Source organism: Cimex lectularius, unplaced genomic scaffold, assembly GCF_000648675.2.
Source record: "Cimex lectularius strain Harlan isolate CLEC.00 unplaced genomic scaffold, Clec_2.1 scaffold234, whole genome shotgun sequence".
Lineage (NCBI taxonomy): Eukaryota > Metazoa > Arthropoda > Insecta > Hemiptera > Cimicidae > Cimex > Cimex lectularius.
In genome coordinates this window covers 216,858-237,903 of record NW_019392804.1, presented here as the reverse complement: position 1 = coordinate 237,903, position 21,046 = coordinate 216,858, and the positions used below count along the sequence as shown (strand labels likewise).

The following is a 21,046-nucleotide window of genomic DNA, read 5'->3' as shown; positions in this document are numbered from 1 at the left end:
TTTGATTGTTTTTTGAGCTTGGCTTTATATTTGTATGGAATTGGAATTGTCATATCACACTTGACATTTGATTTGTAAAAGTAACGACCCAGGGTTTTTCCCTTCTGTGAATGCTCACAAACATTACGTAATGTCGACAAAATTTATTTTCTTACAATTTTTAAATGATATTATTATTTGCAGTAAATTGTTTATTTACATTTAAAGAAAGAGCATATAACTGCATTTACAAATTAATTTATGACAGATTACCGTTCAATTAAATACTGAGTTGAAAGTATCTCTACATTGGCTGAGTTTGGTGAAAGTAAAATTTAAAGAAAAAAATTTTTTTTGGTTTGATTTATTTTTTATGTTGAATGAAGAGTTTAATGTTGAACATTTTTCTACTGTTTGTTTGTTAAATGTAGTGTTTTGATGATAAATTTAGTGTTTTGCTTGTTGCAGTTGTTTTAGAGTTTGCACAATTTCTGTATAAATGAAGGAATTATGTAAAAATAATAATATTAAATATGTATTAAGCTTAAAAGAAAATAATGGCTTCCTGATTAATTTGTTTAAAAAATATAGTCAATCTTTTTTTAATTTTATAATATTATTTGTAATAAATATTGTTTCACACACACACACACACACACACACACACACACACACGTGTATATATATATACACATATATATATACACATACACACACACACACACACACACACACACACACACACACACACACACACACACACACACACGTATATATATATATATATATATATATATATATATACACGTACATACATACATACACACACATGTTGTTTTACATTAAAACAGTGTTAGGTATGTGAATATAAAATAAATAAATATTTGCTGGCTGTGATTGTTTTTTATGTTTTAATTAAATATATACTTTTTATCCTAATCATTTATATTTAGTACTACATTTTAGATAGATAAAATTTTGTGGAGAGCGTCATTTTAACAAACCTTGTTGTCTCAACACAAATTACAACATTCTTGGACAAACTTCAACAATTCTTTTACATCCAAAGCAAAATAATTTACTTAACTATTCAATAACAAGGCATATTAACGTGGATAAAAAAGAGAAACCAACAACAGGCTTCTAACTAAAATGGCGATAGTAATAGCGTAATTACCCATTGAATGCAGTATCGAAATCAGAGACCATACCCAGGTACAGATTTTTTTTTTGTTTTCATGAAACTTTATAGGTTGATTTAGGTTCTAATTTTTAATGTTTTGTTTAATTAATGTTTTATGACTCAACAACCGTGACTCCACCCTGGAGTCAACCATATGCATCGAAAGTCTGGGCATACAAACCTGCAACTCAACACTATGTCTAATCCCTGAAGAAAGTAGATACGGGTTCGTAGTGCTGTATAGTAGTTTAAACATAGAGATCGGAAACGATGCACACAATAGTTAGTCCAGACTGTTCTGAACCATTATGGGCATTATACAATATATTTTGTAATTAAAATAGACAAAAAAAATTGACGTCTCAGAGAGAGGGGCTTGATTCCACTGTGAGGTCACCCGTATCTAGTGAGAGTCTGGCTTGATTCCACTGTAGTGTCATACTGTCATCCACCTTGAACGCGTTAAGGAGCAACCAATATTCATGGCCCCAAGAGAAGACATGACCAGGATGTTTGAGTTCGAGCAAAATTAACAAACAAACAAGTACAAAAAAAAACAATGGCAACAAAGAAGAAACAACTCCATTCAGAACAGCAGCATCTTTTGGTACAGTGATGGATCTAGAACGTAGAAAGTTAGAGGGGGCAGAACCCATGAGAAAAAACACGATTATCTTCCAGGATGAAGTCTATGTCCATGCAATCGAGAGATGTACTCAGTTCAGTCTGAACAAAGGATGCAAAAACAAAGATATAGCTATCACGTCAGATAGCCAACCTTTTTAGGTTGGTTTTTAGATAACCTTTTATGGGGCGGTAACTTTTTTTACTAATTGGTTGCCGTTTACCTTGGCATAAACGTATTATGAAGTTTCTTTTTTTTTTTAATGCATTGTTTTTCCAATAACAAACTAGGGTCATAGCATATTCGGCAGTAGCATCAAAACAGAGGCTGGTTATGCAACCCCACAAAACAAAATAAATATATACCCACTTGTGCTATTTTTTCCAGTTTTTAGTGATAATTTTTGCTTTTTACAACTATTTAGAGTTAAGAATGTTGATAAAGCAAGTCTTATTTGTTACCAACTTACCAAGTTCAAAAACTAGAAGTGTTGCTTAGTTACTACATATTAAACATTTAATTAAGCAGGTATTGGGCACAATAATGCACAATGACAGAAACCAACAAATACTGAAAATATTCGAATATATTTAATGTCTAACACATACATTAACGATTATAAACAAAAATATACACATTTATACAAAATTATCAATTCATGGTTGTAAAAAGTGAAATTACAATAGCTGATCTGATAATAAAAAAGTGAAAGTGCAATTAAAACAATAAATAAAATTTTATTACTGAGTCAATATATTACTTTAAAATTGTAGCTTCTTTAAGGGCAGTGATCCACCTGTAAAAAAACAATAATAATTTAAAGAAAATGACTTGACTAATTAATGTTTCTTAATTCATTTGACAAATATAATAAATAGTAGTGTAATATGGTGAGTTATAAAATATAAAATGTCTGGGACTTAGTGAATAAAGGGTTAAAATAATTTTAGTAGAATGACAATTGACCATAATATTTTCTACAAAATTTTACGTATAATGCTGCACATACATTTCAGCAGTCTGTTTACTTGGTGAGGAAAATATAAGTGATGACTGGCCAGGATGATTCAAGCTGAATACCAAATTGGAATCAATTTCTTCACTGCCAACCTTCAATTTAAAAAGAGACATTTAGTTAAAAATAAATTTAAAAAATCAGTTTGCAAAAAAAGCAATATGAAAATAATAATAATTGAAAGGCAGATTTGAGGTTAAAAAAAGGGAATGTCGGATGGGATAGTAACTTTTTTTAACGTCCAATCTCATGTTGAAAAATTAGTAATTTCAGAATGGAACCGAAACCAATAAATAAACATTAATTGTGTAATTGAATTTTTTTAAAAATTTATGTAGGCTCAATTCTGCCCATGTATGCACTTGTGTACATACGTGTTCAAAACCGGACCTATGACTTCACCAAGAATCCCACTTCAGTGTATTGGTGGCTCAGAGTCAGACCTTAGTCTTATCTGAACTATCATAGAAATTATGCTCAAGGGGCTATTGACAACAAAGTCAAAGGTCTCTAAAGTGTTGAAACATTACAAAAGTTATGATGTCCTCAGTTCAATTTGATTTGTTATGAGAGACAGCCCAAGCAGCCAACAGAGCATTAAACTCAAATATTATTTGCTCATGGATGGTGCTAAATTGCAAAACTAAATTAAACAGATTAGGTATGCAAAACAAGATTACTCTCTACTGGATCCCAGCCCAGAACACAAACGCAAGAGTAGAGGGGAATGAGGAAGCGGATACCCTTTCCAGGAAAAGCATATGCCGCTGATAAGGTCCTGAACCCTTGTGGCGCATTAGGAGCATCTTAGACAAGAAGACATGGCAAATGTGACGAAACAATGGTGTTCACTCACTGGACAGACAATCCGAAAATCTCCTGATGAGCTTTGAAAAGAAAGAGACAATACAATTCATCAAAGGAAGCAGGAAAAACTCTGCATCCTAACAAAGCCCTGTGGACTGAATGGGGGAATTACTTGGGGAAGGTTGGTATAAACCAACTCGTACAGATTCTGAAAAGAAGTAGAGACACCAATGCACTTATTAATAAACTGTGGTGCTACCCTTATCCACAAGGCTTTAGGATGTACAACGTAACCACAGAAGCTATACAACCACTAAAACCTGCACTAATAATCAAATTCTATGATGAATTGGCCTCATCGATGTGCTATAGGTAGAGAAGCGGGATAACGATTTCTCTTAACCTTTTCGGACTTGTGACAAGTTATCTTGTTTGGGCTTATTTGCTCCCCAGGATTTGTGATGAGTTATTTCATTCTTGTTTTTTTTTTTTTGCATTTTAAGAAATCTAGCTGGACACTTGTCATCCATTCAGCTCAGGTTGTACCCAATGTGTAGCAAACACCTCAGTAGTAAATGAACGCCACCTCCTTCCACATCATTCTTTGACCATCATCATCAGCAAACCACTATTTTTCCACTTCTGTTCACAATCTGGCCTCTCTATCAAACTTTTGTGAAACTCTGACACAATCATTTTTCTGGAGAACCATTCGGCCTCACTATTTCCATCTAATTGGGAATGTCCTATTTTGGACCTTTCTTCTACCTCTCACCCAGCCTGCCCTTCCCAACCCTCTACCCTTTCATACCATCTACCCTATTGTCTTTCTAATTTTTCACCCCTTATCTGCCAAGTGGCTCAGTTTCAGTTTTACATTGTTTACATTATCTATAAAGTACTATATACAGTAAAACAGTCCTTTTTCCTCTAAAAATCAGAAGAGTGGGGACCCAGAAACTCATTGCCATGTTCAATCACAATTCTCATATCATGCAGCATTCCTACCTGCACCCTATATAGAGCTAAGGAATGACACGCTGATCAACCTTTCTCTGCATGCTGGACACAAAAGCAGGCTTTTGGCTCAAACGTGTCCATGTGTATAGTATTATCTAATGAAAAATACTCTAAATAAAAATACTCACTTCTGAAGATTGATCAATTGTGTAACCAAGAACAGGAATACTTTGGTATGCAACAACATCATGTGAAGCCTTGTAAACATAGAGTATTTTTTCTTTTAAAACAAACCACTGTCGCTTCCATCCTCTTTTTCCTTTTCTATAAAGCCAGCCACTCATTTGGGAGCCGGTATCATTAGCTGTAACCTAGAAACGATTAAAATAATAATAACTATCTGTTTACGCCAATGTAAACATTTTTATATATGTTAGTTAAGTAGAAATCTTATCCTTTATTATTTTAAATTTATTATTTTAAAAAAAATTATAAAGACAAAATTTGTAAGAGGATCACGACGCTGGAGGGAGAAACAGGTCAATTTTCAGCAATCCTTCGTAAAAGGAGGGAGTCACCGCCTGGTTCTTGACCCGTACGCACGAACGTACAACAGCTCTCTTCAGCGAGTCGCTCCCTGGGTTTCAACCTGTTCGCACGAAGTACAACTGTCTTCAGCGTTCTCAGTCTCTCCCGAGGATTCAACTAGTACGCACGATCGTACATCAGCGGTCTCCAGTCTGTCGCTCTCTGGCTTCGACGGGTACGAACGAACGCACCTTTGACGTCGTCCGGCGAGTGGCCCCCAGACTCCAATCTCAAGCTCCAAGATAAGCGCCAAATCGTTTGATCTTCACTGTCGTGAGTCAACAAGACGTACGAACGTCCTTACTCTTTTAATTCAACATTGCCATATTAACTTTCTTATAACCAACTCTCTACATTTCTATATATTTGTTCACTTTGTTTTGTTTCTGGCCAGATTTTAGTTTCCGTATTTTTATCATAAATTGTCAGTTAATAAATTTAATCATCCAACGAATTATTCTTTTTTTTTAACCTTAAGTCCTTTACGCAACAGCCGGCAACTATCTCTGGTAACGCCGGACTTGGAGGGTAGATATCCAATACTCACTCCCGCCGACGTCTACGAAACACTATCAATCTGAAGAGATAATTGTTTATCACACGATCATTTTAATATAAGGTTAAAACAATAAAAATAATTCATTAGGGTGAGTACAAAAATTACTGTTTCAAGGGTTAAAATTAAATTTTATATTGCCTCTTAATAATTTCTTTTGTATTCTATCAGCATAATTTATAAAATACCTATACAGGTGTGTTTAACTTCTGTTCCCCCCACTATATATTTTTTATGGCATTTTTGTGAAAAACCCAGACATAAACTTTTAATTTTTCTCTAGTTTCTTATGAATACAAAGTTTTGATATAACTCTCCAGGATAACAGAATATGGATAGGAATTTAACATTTCAAAAGGCAAAGCACCCACCTTGTATTGATATAGCATGCCTTTTTTTCTTACATCTTGCAAAGTTCGTCAAATTGAAAATGACCTATAAGGAAGGGATGGATGGGTTGACAAGTTGCCATCCATAAACAGAAAACCCATCCTTGGCATACAAAACTACCCCATGCGACTTGTCAGATGACATGTAAGTTGTTTTAACCATTTATTTTGCATATTTATGCCTTCAACTTTTTTCCTAATATCTCTTAATTTAGTTAGTTTAATTATTCTGTTAAACAGTTAAGATTGATGTCATTATTAATTAATTACAATTAATTAAGGTTTTTAGTTGAGATAAAAAAGTCAATGGCATGAGCAGGATTCGAACCCACGATCTTCGGCTAGATACGCTGCTGCTCTACCACTTGAGCTATCGTGACCTCAATCCACTCGAACACCAACTTCCTATCTCAACCCCACCTTTTGAGTTTTCCCTCCTTTTTGCCATTTTTAAAATGTCGTGTAATCGGATTGGATTCTTGGCGACAAATGAAATGGCCATGGAGAGCTTTAGTGAAGCTTCATTTTAATTCATTAAATTCACTAATTTCATGGTCCGCTTGACCAATTAATATATTACAATTAATTAAGGTTTTTAGTTGAGAGATCGAGGTCACGATAGCTCAAGTGGTAGAGCAGCGGCGTATCTAGCCGAAGATCGTGGGTTTGAATCCCGCTCGTGCCAGTGACTTTTTTATCTCAACTAAAAACCTTAATTAATTGTAATATAATAATTGGTCAAGCGGACCATGAAATTAGTGAATTTAATTATTAATTAACGTTATCAGATTCCTCATTGAGATCTGCAAGGTGATGAACAATTACCAAACTATAAACAAAAGACATGCATAAAAACAACACAACACCTCTGAAACTGACATTCAATGAGCAATAGGGCGAGAGAAATAGAGTGACATACAAACTCATTAATCTATTCAATAAATTAGGCACAAAACCGCACTGAAGATTCCAAACAACATTAGAAAACTTCTAAGAGAAAACAACAATGCTAGGAAAATACATACTCATAAAAATTACAGATACAAAGATCATTTGTGGACAATGTTGAAAAATCAAACAAAGAAACTCACCTTCACAAAACTATCATGAACACTCAAAAAATAAAAAACAATACCATTAACTCAAGGATATTTATAGACATACAAAACCACAGCACACAAATATTATTCACTTCATCCCAAACTATATAGAACACACAAATAAAACCAACTGATAGACACCATTATCGACCAGAGAAACAAAAACCAAGAGTTAATCAAATACAAGATAGACAAAGTAAACCTTCACCTTTCCCGAAAATATAAAGGGGACTTGACTAAGTAAAATAACACACAAACCCACCACTGAAGATCGTGAAATGCAGAAATGCGACCAAAACAGCGATGATAGCCAGACCAGGACGATTGGAAACGACCAAACTACAAACTGATTAACTTGTTATCTCACAATCATCCCAACCACTATGCATATTATTGTAGTTAGCATTACTGTAATTATATACTTATAACATTATTTCAATTACACATGCTTACCTCTTTTAACCTTTGGGGTATAAATTTCTTTGTTTTTTTCGCACAGTCAAATTTTTTAAATGAAGCTTTAAGATTTTCAAGTGTAACTGCAGTTTCGTCATCACTCAATTGTAATTCTGCTTTGACATTTTCAAATATTTTATTTGCCGGATCTTCAAATTCTACAAGAATATTTTGTTTTACACATAAATTATTGCACACATAATAATTATGACATATGCTACCTTTGAGCAAATAATCATAACATTCTTCACACACTCGGGCAGATTGAAATTTTAGATATTGTAGAGGTGCTTTATTGTTTGAACAAGTTCCACAAACAACCTAAAATAATTTTTTGTGTTCAAAATCACTTGTTTATTTATTTTATTCAGAAGCAAAATTTCTATAAGGAATTACATTTTATTGCTCTTTCACCGACCTTTTAGGTTTCATTATTGTAAAATTGAACAGAAATTAAAATCATTAATAATAACATACCTTTCCACAACACCTGCAATGGTGTCGTCTGAAAGTGACTGTAAATTCAGCTGTACAGATCTGACACATGGTGGTTTTTTTGTCTTGAATCCATACTGGCGCCTGGCAAGTAACAGAGAATAAATGAAAACACACAGCGTTACAATATACACTCAAAGGCAAAAAACCCGGACACTGGTATTTTGTTGTTTATTTCAAACTATATGTATTTATATAGTTATACTAATTACAGCATACTTATTTTAATGTAAACCAAATTAAACGAGCTCAGAAATTGATGAGTTTTAATAAAAATTATTTAATTTCGATGGTTTGAAAGAAAATTCACCAAAACGCAGGAAAATCATTTAGTAATAGATTAAAATTGAACTAACAATTTATTACCTAGTTTTGCTCTTAAAAACGCGTATTGCCTCCCATGGCCTCAGAGAGGGTCTTAAGTCTCCTAGGCATCCAGTAAATAAGCAATCGGATTTCGTCTTGTGAGATAGAATCCCATTCTTCAACAAGATCGGTTTGAAGCTGTTCAACACTTGTTGGAGGTCGCGAATGATGTCTAACCGGTCTCATAATCATACCCCATAAGTGCTCTATGGGATTTCATGTCAGGAGAAGATGCTGGCAAATTCATTGTGGTAATCCCTACATCCACCAAGTAATGGGTGACAACTTGAGCTACCTGCAGTCGAGCATTATCATGGATTAACACGAAGTTGTCCCCAATAAACAGAGCGAATGGGACCACAGCTTTCAGAAGAACATCCTCAATGTAGCTTAGTGTAGCCAAAGATCCTTTCTGTATGATAATCAGTACAGTAGGGGTTTAGTTGATTCTACCCTATACCATAACTGTCTTTGAAAAGGCTGTGATTCACGCACGGCACATGAAACAAAGCGTTCTCCATGTCTTGTCCACTCACAGTCCCGGTCATCTAATACAAACCAAACTGGCACTCATCTGTGAAGAGCCCTTGATTGTTCAAGTGTCCAAGCAAGATGCTATTTTTTGAATAGTCGCCTTTCTATTCGATGCTTCTCCATTAATAGAAAACCTGATGTCTAGGAACTAGCTATTCTCTCAAAGCCTTCTTATGACTGTTTTAGAGCTCACTGTTACATTATAGACTGTTTGGAGTTGACTACCTATCAAGGAAGTCTTTAAATAATGGTTCCTTAGTGTGGCGCAAAATAACGATTGTCTCTATCCATTGTACATCGCAGTCAATCACTCCTTTTCTTTGATCGAGACTTATGGTAGCCCTAAAGGGTTGTAGACTACTGTGGATGGTAGAGTGCAGTACACGCAGGACTTGGGATATGTAACTGACATAGTGTCTTAACATCCATCGTCCATCGTTGGACAGAGCATCTACCCGGGCAAGATCTTCTTGACTTAAAACCATCATTTAAGAAAAAAGGAATAATAATTAACTTTTTACTCAAATTTATTTTTTTTTATCAAAGAAAACAATTTAAAAACCAATTAAATCACTCGAAAAGTAGGCTCTGGAAAGGACGAATTTGAAATGATTTTCCTTATTTTTAATCTAAAGATTGTAAAAGGGTTCGTAACACTATAAAGGTAAACAACAAGTTAATAATGTTGTGTTTAAATTTAAAGTCAACTTCTAAAAAAAAAGAAAAGAAAAATGGCAAAAAGGAGGGAAAATTCAAAAGATGCGGTTGAGATGGGTAGTTGGTGTCCAAGTGGATCGAGGTCACAATAGCTCAAGTGGTAGAGCAGCGGCGTATCAAGCCGAAAGAAGATCGTGGGTTCAAATCCCGCTCGTGCCACTGACTTTTTTATCTCAACTAAAAGCCTTAATTAATTTTAAGTCAACTATTAATCTTTATACCTAATTAGCCTATAATATAATATTAAACAAATAAATACAAATGCCCGTTTTTTGTTGTTGTTTTTTTGTCTTTGAGTGTTATTAACATGAGGTTGAATGAAATAAGTTACCTCTTTGCCCAATTTCAGGGTTTCAAAAGTTATTGATTTATCCATACACTTCATACTTAAAAACGTCAACTGCCTCTGATTATTTTCTTTTATAGCAGAGAGTAGTGCGTTTAACCAATCAGCACATTCTTCTTCAGTCCTAAAAAAAAATTGAATTAAATATATATGGAGAATATAAAGAAATATAATCGCACTTTCTGATCTAACCTTGCTCTAAGAGTGAAACTTCTCGTGCTTGTGATTATGCTAAATTCAAGAATATCCATTTGGTGTTTATATACTTTCATTCCAGATAATTGTAATTCGTATTTCACTCTAAGGCCTGATATTGAAGAAGAATAAGTTGTATAGAGTAAACAGTCACTTAGCTAAAAAAAATAAAAAATGACAATAAATCAAAGCCCATCATATCCTTTACTATTCAATCATTAAAAGTTGGTATGAAATGTCTAATATAATTTGAGCAAGGTTTTGTTTTGAATTTTTGCTGGAAGCTTTGTTTTGTGTGATATCAAAAAACTAACGACTTTAATGTAGTTGTGTATGGTGAAATAATCACTGGCCAGTGAACTTTGTATTAACAGTCAATTCAATGGTATTTTATTATTACTAAAATCATTAAAAGTTAATAGTTTTTTGATAATTTGATGTGTCAGATCAATAACTGTTAGAACTACAATACAGAGGGGAATGCCAGTGATCATATCGGTTAAAATGTTGACATGGCGGACACTGGGAGTGTCCCGGGTTCGAATCTCAGTGGTCCTAAATTCGAACCTAAAAAAAGTACTTCCAAATGGGCTTTCAAAGACACCAGAATCTAGGAGATATGACCCCTGCTGTTGTGAACTCCCATAGGGGGAAAAAAAGAAAGGGGCATTACAGGTGATATTGTGCATTAGATCAAATATTTTCATAAATAAAAAGATAATTGCTGGTAGAAATTAATGATGGGAAAATTATTAAAAACTAAAATATATATAAATCTTTACCAATACAAAATACCGCAGCTGCATTTCCTTTCTACTTAGTTTATAAAGTTCCCCTTCTTTTATAAATTCTCGACCTGGTTTGATAATTTCATAACCACCTAAACTAAATTGTATTTGCAACAGTTTACTAAGGTTATCCTGAAAAAAATTAATTAATTAAAAAATAAATTAATAAATGCAAATACTTCAATTACTTATTTACTATTACTTAATAATATATTATTATTTATATATCATTTAATAATAAGTAATTTACAATCAATAAAAATACTTACTCCAAGTTTGATACTACTATTAGCATGGTGTAGAACATCCTCAACAATAGCAAGAGCACTTTTTGTGTCTGCATATTCCGTGCTATCCTCGTCGATCTGTTCTAAATACTTTTCAAGCAGAAGTCTATACTGAGGAACACGCTGTACAGGTTTTAGCATGTAATGTTTCAGAGTTAACTTCTTACATATTTCGGAATTTTCAAATTCATTTAACGCTTTGGCAAATTTTGGATATTTTACACAGCATTCATCGAGAAATGTGCACGTGGACTCAAAGTTCTTAATGTATGTTGAATACAATTTTAGAAATGGGCCTTTTTTAACAATAACATCAGCAATTTTAGGTAAGTGACTCCAGTTCTTTATTCTTAATTCTATATCAGTAAGTAAATTTTCATTTAGGCTTTGTAATTGGGGCAAGGTCGTTATAATTTTTGACAAATCTGTTAGCGAAATGACTGCCCCGCAGTTATTATTTATGGCATAAGTTTTCAGATGTTCAGTAAAATGGAATACAATTAAATGCAAGGCGTTAAGATAGACTTTTTCAGATGTCATAAATTCCTTGGCAATCATAAATGCATCTTTCTGTTTTGAGTTTTCTTTTATTACAGATATGGCACTAGTATCACTTGTTTCCCCAGAATTAACAGTAATAGTAGAATCTAAGTTTAAAGAACAATCAATACTTTGCTGAGAAGTTGAATCAGTAACTTCAGAATCACTTATATCAGCTTCAAAGAAGGTTTCAGATCTTTGGCCTTTATTAAACGAACTGTTAGCCCAGTTTATTGGTTTATTAAAAATAAAGGAAGAACTTTTATCAGCTATTGTTTGTTCTAAAATACTATTGTCACTTTCTGAATGTGAAATATTTGATATTTCGGTTTTATATTCCTCTTGTTCTATCTTATTACTATCGTTGCTTTCATTGTGCAAAAACGAGGCATTTGGTAAAATTGCAGGTACATCACTGGCGGAAGAATTGCTCAAACTTTCGTAAGAACTCCCAAGAGTAAATTCCTCTTGAAAGTGATTCTCATTTTCTTCTTCGGTAATGTGCATAACATCGTGTGACAATTTTTGAAATGAAATTTCTTCATGTTCAACTGTTTTAGTTTCAACAATTGTCGAAGCACGTGTTTGCTGGTTCGGATTGGAAATGAATTGTCGACATACAGCTCTTGATCCATGGCCCGAATGGGGCAACAAAAATTTTGGTTTTGGAAGTAAAGGTGGTTTGGTAGGTGATAAATTTTCTGTAAAAAATAAAATAAATAAACATCAATTACCAATCGCTACATTATTGTACATTTGTAAGTCATATTTGCAATTATCATTATGTATTATTATTACGCACAAATGAGTCAATTTGAATTAAAGCCATAAACTATTATAACTTCAGAAAGGAGCATAACTTAGTCAGAAGAAGGATTGAGATTCAATATTAATATTTTTTTTAACAGTTAAAAAAAGTCATTTATTTATTTCTATAGAACAATTCCAATTTAGAATGGAGGGGATATAAATATTGTTCTACCATTAATGCAGAAATTCACTGTTTGAAGGGTTATTTGATGTTCATATTTGTCATCCTTGTGAACTATGAATGGTTCAACTATAAAAGTTCCTCACTGAAGAACACATAATGCCGAAACGTGTTTGAATAACTCAAAAACCCTTGAGTGAAGGCAGACACAATAAGTGACCCTGTGCTGGTTCACCGATTCACAAACCAAAACCCATCATTAAGTCTCCAACTATTTTTGAAGTCCGGATGGAGGGTGTAATATTCATAGAAAGCTTGACAAAGGAAATGAGGGTTTTTTCTTGTTCAAATAGGCCTCACCTCAGATCTTTTAATACAAAATAAAAATAACTACCCTTTTAAAAGATGCAAGGCTATAGAAGAATGGTTTAGCACAAACAAGGATTCATTCCGAAGACTCATGTCTTGGGCAACAGGACATGAAAAAGATTGAAATTTCACAATTTGCGACTTGGGTTAAAATTAAATGAGAACAGCTTGGGAGCATTGACCATTCCTTTAAAAACTCTCCTGCTAAAGGTCAGAGAGATGATATGAAGTATAAAGTGTCTAACCTTCGTATTGAGGTTGTCTTCTTTCGAACTGGATTTATACATCAAATATTTATACTACCTGGCATTGCAAATCCTCAAGTCATTGTCACAGATAATTGTGAGAGGACGAAACAATACTTGTGTATTCCAAATTTATGATTAGGGATTGATAAAGTATTTTGATGACAAAGGGATTTGTGAAAGTTTTAGCTGTCTGTTTAACAAACCTAAGATTTTTGTAAGGTTTTCCTGTGGTGAAATCAAAATGATGCCAGAAATTTCATTTGTTAATAAAAATATACCCAAGATCATTTATCCTTCTACCTTCTCAATATGAAAGTATGAAGGTCATCTTCGCATTTTTTAATTAAAGTTTGAAAAATTGAATGAATTTCTCTGCCAATTTCCAATCCATTCCGGTGGCACTAATTTTTTAATGAAGTTTTACTTAGAAGAATGAAGTTGAATGAATCCTCTTGGACCAGCAGACTAACACATTTAACCCCCCCCTCTAAAAATCTTCAAATCGTCTGTTATATAAGGCACTAGACTATTTTTTACTACAATACTGACATCTCAGGTAGATATTAAGAATAATATCGGGCCAATAGGTGATCCTTGAGGTACACCAACATCAACTGAAACAGAAACTGTACCTCCATAGCAGACAACAAATTAACTATTCTGTAAGAAGGACCAGCCCAACAAAACGCTCACAAATGACAGAGCTTAGTATTAAGAATAAACTCATCTACCCTACGAAATCTTTGGAGAGGTCTCTGTAACTGTATGGCAATTGTACCCCTTCCAACAGAATTTATAATGAAATCATTCTACAGGAAAATGTTGTCTATAAAGTTTACTTAACAAAAAATGCAAAACCAAATACATAGCCAGTAATGTATCAATTTAAGCAAAAATAAAATAAAAGTAAATATTTACTCACTTTTTATGTGTTTGTTATCCATAAGTGGATACAGTACAAATGCAATCGGGTCAAATAGGACCTACTACACCTACGACAAATAATTAAACGAATATAAATACATAAAATATTTTATACTGCATATAGCATTGTTAGTACATTATTTTAAATTAAACTTATATAACTTATACACTTAAAAAATATAGCAAAGTTATTTTCAGAGATTATATCACTATTATCAGGGCTATAGACATTTTAAATAAATTAAATTTAACATTTAGTTGAATTGGAAAACAATTTGTTTGAAGATAATCTTGACAACTACGATCATTTCAGCACAATAATTGCTTGCTATTTGTTTAATTGCCCCCAATTTAAAAATGGAAAGAGTGAGAGAGAAGGAAGAAAGAAAGAGAGTATGTGTGTGTGAGAGAGAGAGAAGAAAGAAAGAGTGAATGAGAAAGAGAGAGAGAAGAAATGGAGAGATGGAGAGGAAGAAATAGTGAATGAGTGAGTGCGTTTGAGAGAGAGAGAAGAAATGGAGAGAAAGAGAGCAAGAGAGAGACAGCAGGAAAAATGAGAGAAGAAAAAGAGAGTGAGTGAGAGGGAGAGAGAGGGGAGTGAACAAGAAAGAGTGAGAAAAAGAAAAAAGAGCAAAAGAAGAAAGAGAGAAAGGACGTATGAGAGGAGAGATAGAGAGGAAGAAATAGTGCCATAGTTTCTTGACCTTTTGTAAAGACTGCCTAGTTTACAGTAACTGTATAAAATAATTTAAAATATTTTATTGTATTTAAAAGCTTTTTTGGATGTGTTCAAAATTATTACTTTAAGTGTTTAAACTTAAAACCCTGTATGCATAGGAAATCAGTGATTGAAAAATTACAGTATAATACTCTATAACCAACAAGAACAAAAATAATATTTCAGTTCATTATTTATTTAGAAATATATGATTAATCGGTTTTATGTGATAAGAATATAGAAATAGGAAATAAGACAGTATCGACATGTGTAACTCACATCCTTTCATATATAGGAAAAAATTAAGTATTAACATTAAGGAATTAATAATTTTTTCATTAATGACTTTTCCTTTCCCAAGCCAATTCTCCAGTTTCAACTTAAGCACACACTCCAGTGCAACTAGTTACGGTTCCGTCCCATGGGTGAGAAGACCACCTTTTTTGGAGAGTTATTCCTGTTCATTTCCTTTATGTCCCAGAACCCACTTTAAAGTAATTTTGTGTTTTCCTAGAGCCATTAGGCAATTTAGGCACTCCCATTTAGTGCCTTTATGCTGCCTGACTGTCTGAAAATATGTAAATCTGTGCAACTTTCATATTTTTCTTTATTACCACCTGTGCACATAGTTGCATGGACCTCAGCTTGAAAAATTGTTGAGATTAATCAAAGGGGCTTTGCTAGAGTAAAGTTTGGCCCTTTTATCCCTATGCCTACTCCCTGTTACATTTTTGATGCATCTGTGTACAATATTAGGGCCCCTTCTTGAAACCTGGGGCCACCTTTCTTCCTTGGAAGGGTCAGTCAAAGTTGAGTTTTTCTCTCATTTTGTCACCTTCTGTTATAGCCGTCTCATTTACTTTAATTGTCTCTAGAATTTTGTGATGCTTGTATATGTAAATGTTTTCTCTCATGCCAATGACCAGTGTGAGTGATAGTTCTATCACTCCTCTGAGTCTGGCCCTCTACAATTGCAGCAGTGAGTTTGCTAGTCTTGGTGTGGCTTGTTTTAACATAAGTTTACTGTGTCTAGCACCTCTAGAGTTTATTCGCTTCTCTTTTTGTTTTATTTGAATATATTCTGTGAAACAGGATTCTGTACTTGTTTTTGTCATCCCAAAGATTCAGGGCCTATATATGGTCTTGCAGATCCTCCTCTGGCCAATATATGCTGCTTTTTGTAACCCAAATTCCCTTGTCCTAGTACACAAGATATCACCAGGTTTTTGTGTTTCCTCAGGTTTTGGAGATTTTAGATACTTTGACTGACTAATTTTGATATGATTATTTTTACATGTTAATGCTTTAATAACTGCTTGGCTTATGAGATATTATGAGAATTTTTGTCAGTGCAATCTCTTTTAAGATTTTCTAAGGGGTATTGATGGCATGTATTTCAGCTTGAAAGACCAAGGTGTACTTCCCTAATGAGTTTGATTGATCATACTTTGGGCTTGTACAGAAATCCCCTGATACAGTTCCTTCATGCGTTTTGATGTGATCTGTATAGCATATCATTGAATTTGATTTCCTCCTGAATTCCTGTTCTCTGTAGTCTGGTCAGACTTTATAGGATTTTGTTGAAAGCCGGCCCCATAGGAATAGTTAAAATAAGTTAAAAATAGTTGTAAAGCATTTCAAACGTATGTTGGAAATAAGGCCATAAATCTGATGGGTCGTCCACCCAGTAGGGAGCACAGAGACGTTTCCCGCAAACCTGGAAGTCGTAGAAATGCGACAGACATATAATCTGTCCACCAAATAATGAAAATTGATTGAAACTCCTGAAAATTTCAAGTTATTGCATGGCCAACCCTCGCAAGAGGGAAGTTGACCATCTGGCCTAGCAGTTTTTGATTTTCTATTCCTTCCCTCCCCTGTTTATTATAAAAGTAGATGATATGAAAAGCAAAGTCAATAAACTTGAAGACTCAGTCAGGTAAATCCATAGCCAAGTCAACCCAGTCAAGCAGCCACACTCAGTCAGGAACTCAGAGACAGGACTCAGCCAGCAAGGACCTAGCCATTGCAACAAGTCTAATAGATTCGACTGTCAAGGATCCCGGAAACTGCGGAAAGAAGATCCTGGAAAAAGCTGAAGGATGTGGAAGCTGGTGTTGGCAAGCATCGTTTGGGGTAAGAACTCTTGTAAATAAGCTCTCCCCAAAGTTAGAGTAGTGGCTGAATTGCCTTGGTTGTCTGACTTTTTGTTTATTTATTTTCTGACCCTATCCCTCTGGTTTTTTGAATGTTTGAACCCTGCCTTCTCTCCACACAAAAAGTATTTGAGAGCTGAATGTTCTCCAATCCCTTACGATAAGCAAACAGAGCGTCGGCGCCCGCTTGTGTTTCCGGGATCATATAATCAATTCCATTTCTAAGAATGTGTGTCTGATTTTATTTATTGTTGTGTCCCTAGATGTTTAGTTTTGTTTCTGTATCCTAAATGGGCTTTTCATTGCTTCTTGTGTAAATATTACCGATGAAAGTAGGTTTAGCAGTGTTCCTAATTCAACTGACAGGGTTTTTTAAAGGAAGTTACTCGTCAATGTATAAATTTAAATAATTGTATAATCCCAAAACGAAATTATTTTATCTTTTCTTCCTTGTTTTTTTCCTATGTGTATTTTTGTAACTTGAGTTGATAAAAGGCACATTAGTCATATGCCTTCCCCTCCAAACAAAAAATCAATGCAAGCCAATGCAATTCAAGAATGGATCAAAAGATAAAAAATAAATCAATGCCAAATAAGATGTATACTTACCAAAAATCTGAACAAATCATTTAGCTTCAGTGTTAAAGAAATGTAGAGACCATCGGAGGGTACTGTGATGGAATTTAATGTTGATTTCTCCTGGCTGACAATTCCTCCAGATGATTGGCCGTTTTCAGATTGAGACTTTTCTTCTTTTGTTTATTTGTTTGTCTCGACTCGAGTCGCAAAAGGCGACTTGCTCGAGGCGAGAACAAATTAAACGTCCTTTCGTTAAATTCCGATTTGAAAAGCGTTCAAAAACATCCAAACTGAGTCAGACTTACAATATTTTGACACGGTCACTATTTCAAGAAAAGGCCGCCGGCGATTGTTATCGGTCAAAAGGAAATCACTTTTTTGGTCATATCCAAAATCAAAAGGTATCAACTATCAAATCAATCCAAAGCTGAGAACAACACGGTGACGTAACATCGACTAGCACAGTAGCACCAGCTGAGGCCCCTGGTGAGAAAGAGCCTGTCCGATTTGTAAAACCCAACGGAGAGCTTTCATGACGTAGGCCCTGCAGAAATCTCCTAACTTGCAATTTTAAGCTCATACTCGTTATTACGTCAATGCTGGTATAAAAGTGCATAATAGTCACAAATTAAAATACTTTATTTATTCTGATAACTCGTAAGAAGAAAAAACTCATTTACTCAAAAACTCACATACCTACACTCACAGATAATTGGAAGGTGTATTTTTTTAAAGCTCATACTTGCCGCTATTTCAATGCTGGTATAAAAGTATAAAAAAAACACTCCAGCTCATGAATAGTATTGAATTGATACCATATTACAGTCACATATAGCGTATGGACTTATGGATTGTTATTTTAATTAAAATCCATAATATATTCTGCAATACTCATAAGCAGAACAAACTCAATAAGCACACACACACACACCTACACTCTCAGAAAATTGGAAGGTGAATTCTTTTTGCTTTTATGATATATGATGTAGACCCTACCGAAATCTCCAAACCTGCAATTTTAAGCTCATACTCGTTACTACATCAATGTTAGCATACATAGACATATGGCTTGTTATATTTAATTAAAATATGTTATCTGTTCTGTAATACTCATAAAAAAAAAACAACTCAATAAACTCACTCTCTCACACACACAAGATAATTGGAGGATGTATTCTTTCTGCTTTTATGATTTATGATGTAAACCCTGCAGAAATCACCAAACATTTTGTTTATCCTGCAATTTTAAAGCTCATATTTGCCGCTATGTCAGTGCTGATATAAAAATCTACAAAAAATACTCCAGCTCATGATTAGCATTGGATTCATACCATACTTATGGAGTGTTACTTTTAATTGAAATCCATTATCTATGCTGCAATACTCATAAGAAGGAAAACTTAATAAACTCACACACACCAACACTCACAGATAATTGGAAGGTTTATGCTTTTATGATTTATGAAAACGAAATTATCAAACATTTTGTTTATTCTGCAATTTTAAATATCACCCATTGGTCACTATGTCAATGCTGGTAAGAAAAAAAAACACTTCAGCTCGTGAACAGCATTGCATTGATACCATATTGCAGTCATATATAGCATATAGATAGGAGTGTTAAATTTAATTAAAATCCATCATCCATATGTATAGTTTAACCTCTGGTACATCTCGTAACTGGGTATATTTACCTATATAAATAAAATAAATATTCATAAAAAGAAAAACTGAATCACTCAACTAATTATACTCTCATGCACACTTATCTACAATTCACACATAATTTTTAGGTGTATTTTTCAAGAAATATATATATTATTTACATTTATATATATTGTAAATTTTATACACTCGTAATCATATTGTTTGTTTCATAATATGTTGAGTCGGCATTTGTGCCTTATCCGTCCAGATGCTGAGGTTGGGCTCCAGGGGCTACCAAAAGCCTAGGTCATCTCAGCCCCCAACACAATCAGATCCTCAAACCATTCGCTCAGTTACACCAGTGGAGTACTCAATATTCCAGAATCATCTTTTACATCTATTATATAATAACTAACTTAATTCACCAATAAATCACAATTCATACTCAACAAACGCTAGGGATACAAAACTATCAGTACTATATACAATAAAACCCTGTTTCCTACAAGAATCAGAACAGGAAACCCAAAATATTAACTGTGCCCAAGCATAATTATATCTTGGTATTCCTTAGCTCCAAGAGTTAGGATGACAGCTTTCAACGCAACTACTTTCGCTCAACGCTAGACACATACCCAGGCTTTCGCCAGGAACCAGGTACTCAGAGAGCCACCAATCTCTCTTATCTCTTTTCATTTAAGTCTTAAGTATTTCTTTTAAATAATTAAGGTGAATTACTTTTACTTGATATTTATTTTTAGAGTCGGAGGGCCGCGGTAGCCAAGTGGTTAGCGTGAGTCTCTCGGCTCGTAGACCCCGTGGATGTGGGTTCAATTCCCGCCGTCGCCTCTGGCCTTTTTTTCACCATACCCTTCCCCCCAAAACGAATACGCATAACGTATTGTCAGGCATTGGCAAATATGCATAGTATAGGTATATAAAGCCATTAAGCAATCCAGAACAGATTCTCGGGTGGACCCTCTCATTTTAACTCCTAGAGATATGCTGAGCTGGTGCACCTGGGTACCCAGTCACATACGGCTGGAGGGCAACATACGTTATGGACAAGGCAGCAAAGGTGGAACGTCTCGTCATCTAGACTGAACTATCGCAATCCGCTCCGGTGATGCTTTCCAAGAAGTAAAGTGAGTGGGCTGAGTCGTGCCAGAGCTCCCATTAGTTAAGAGCACGACAGAATGATGGCCCTCTGAGAATCTGAACTGAAAGGAAAGGATTGTGCTAACCCAATTTTGAGGATAGGCCATATCCGACTGACACCTGCTTTAAGGTCAAAACCCATTCCGTTTATATAGATTGCTCAATATCTCGTTTCAGAGTGCCGTGCCTTGGCCCCTGACAGGGAACGAGTAATCATGAGCCCCGACGTAAAGTTGGTACTCGAGCAAGTGGGTCATATGTTAGGTCCCTTGGGCCTGTTTCCACAAATATAGAAATTGTACATACCGTATGTATGTATTACATAATGTGTGGTTTGTAAACATTTAAGGCTAAAATGACTTCACTGTAGTAGTATCCGGTTCAGAAAAT

General features: G+C 34.4%; 1 protein-coding gene across 2 annotated transcripts; it reads right to left on the bottom strand.

Annotated features, from left to right (window-relative positions):
- Window positions 1-2,355: 2,355 nt before the first annotated feature.
- Window positions 2,356-18,348, bottom strand: LOC106664733 (FYVE, RhoGEF and PH domain-containing protein 6-like). Of its 2 annotated transcripts, none has more exons than XM_014390709.2 (12): window positions 17,882-18,348; window positions 14,393-14,466; window positions 11,369-12,627; window positions 11,094-11,231; window positions 10,309-10,469; window positions 10,102-10,240; window positions 8,136-8,237; window positions 7,880-7,979; window positions 7,656-7,816; window positions 4,758-4,940; window positions 2,797-2,897; window positions 2,356-2,583 (listed from the first exon to the last, which is right to left on the bottom strand). In XM_014390709.2, the coding sequence occupies exons 3-12, from the start codon at window positions 12,431-12,433 to the stop codon at window positions 2,544-2,546; spliced, it is 2,190 nt and encodes a 729-aa protein (XP_014246195.1). In that variant the 5' UTR covers window positions 12,434-12,627; window positions 14,393-14,466; window positions 17,882-18,348; the 3' UTR covers window positions 2,356-2,543. The 2 variants fall into 2 exon arrangements, with proteins under 2 accessions (XP_014246195.1, XP_014246193.1); XM_014390707.2 differs by having other exon boundaries at window positions 14,397-14,466.
- Between the last annotated feature and the right edge of the window lie 2,698 nt (window positions 18,349-21,046).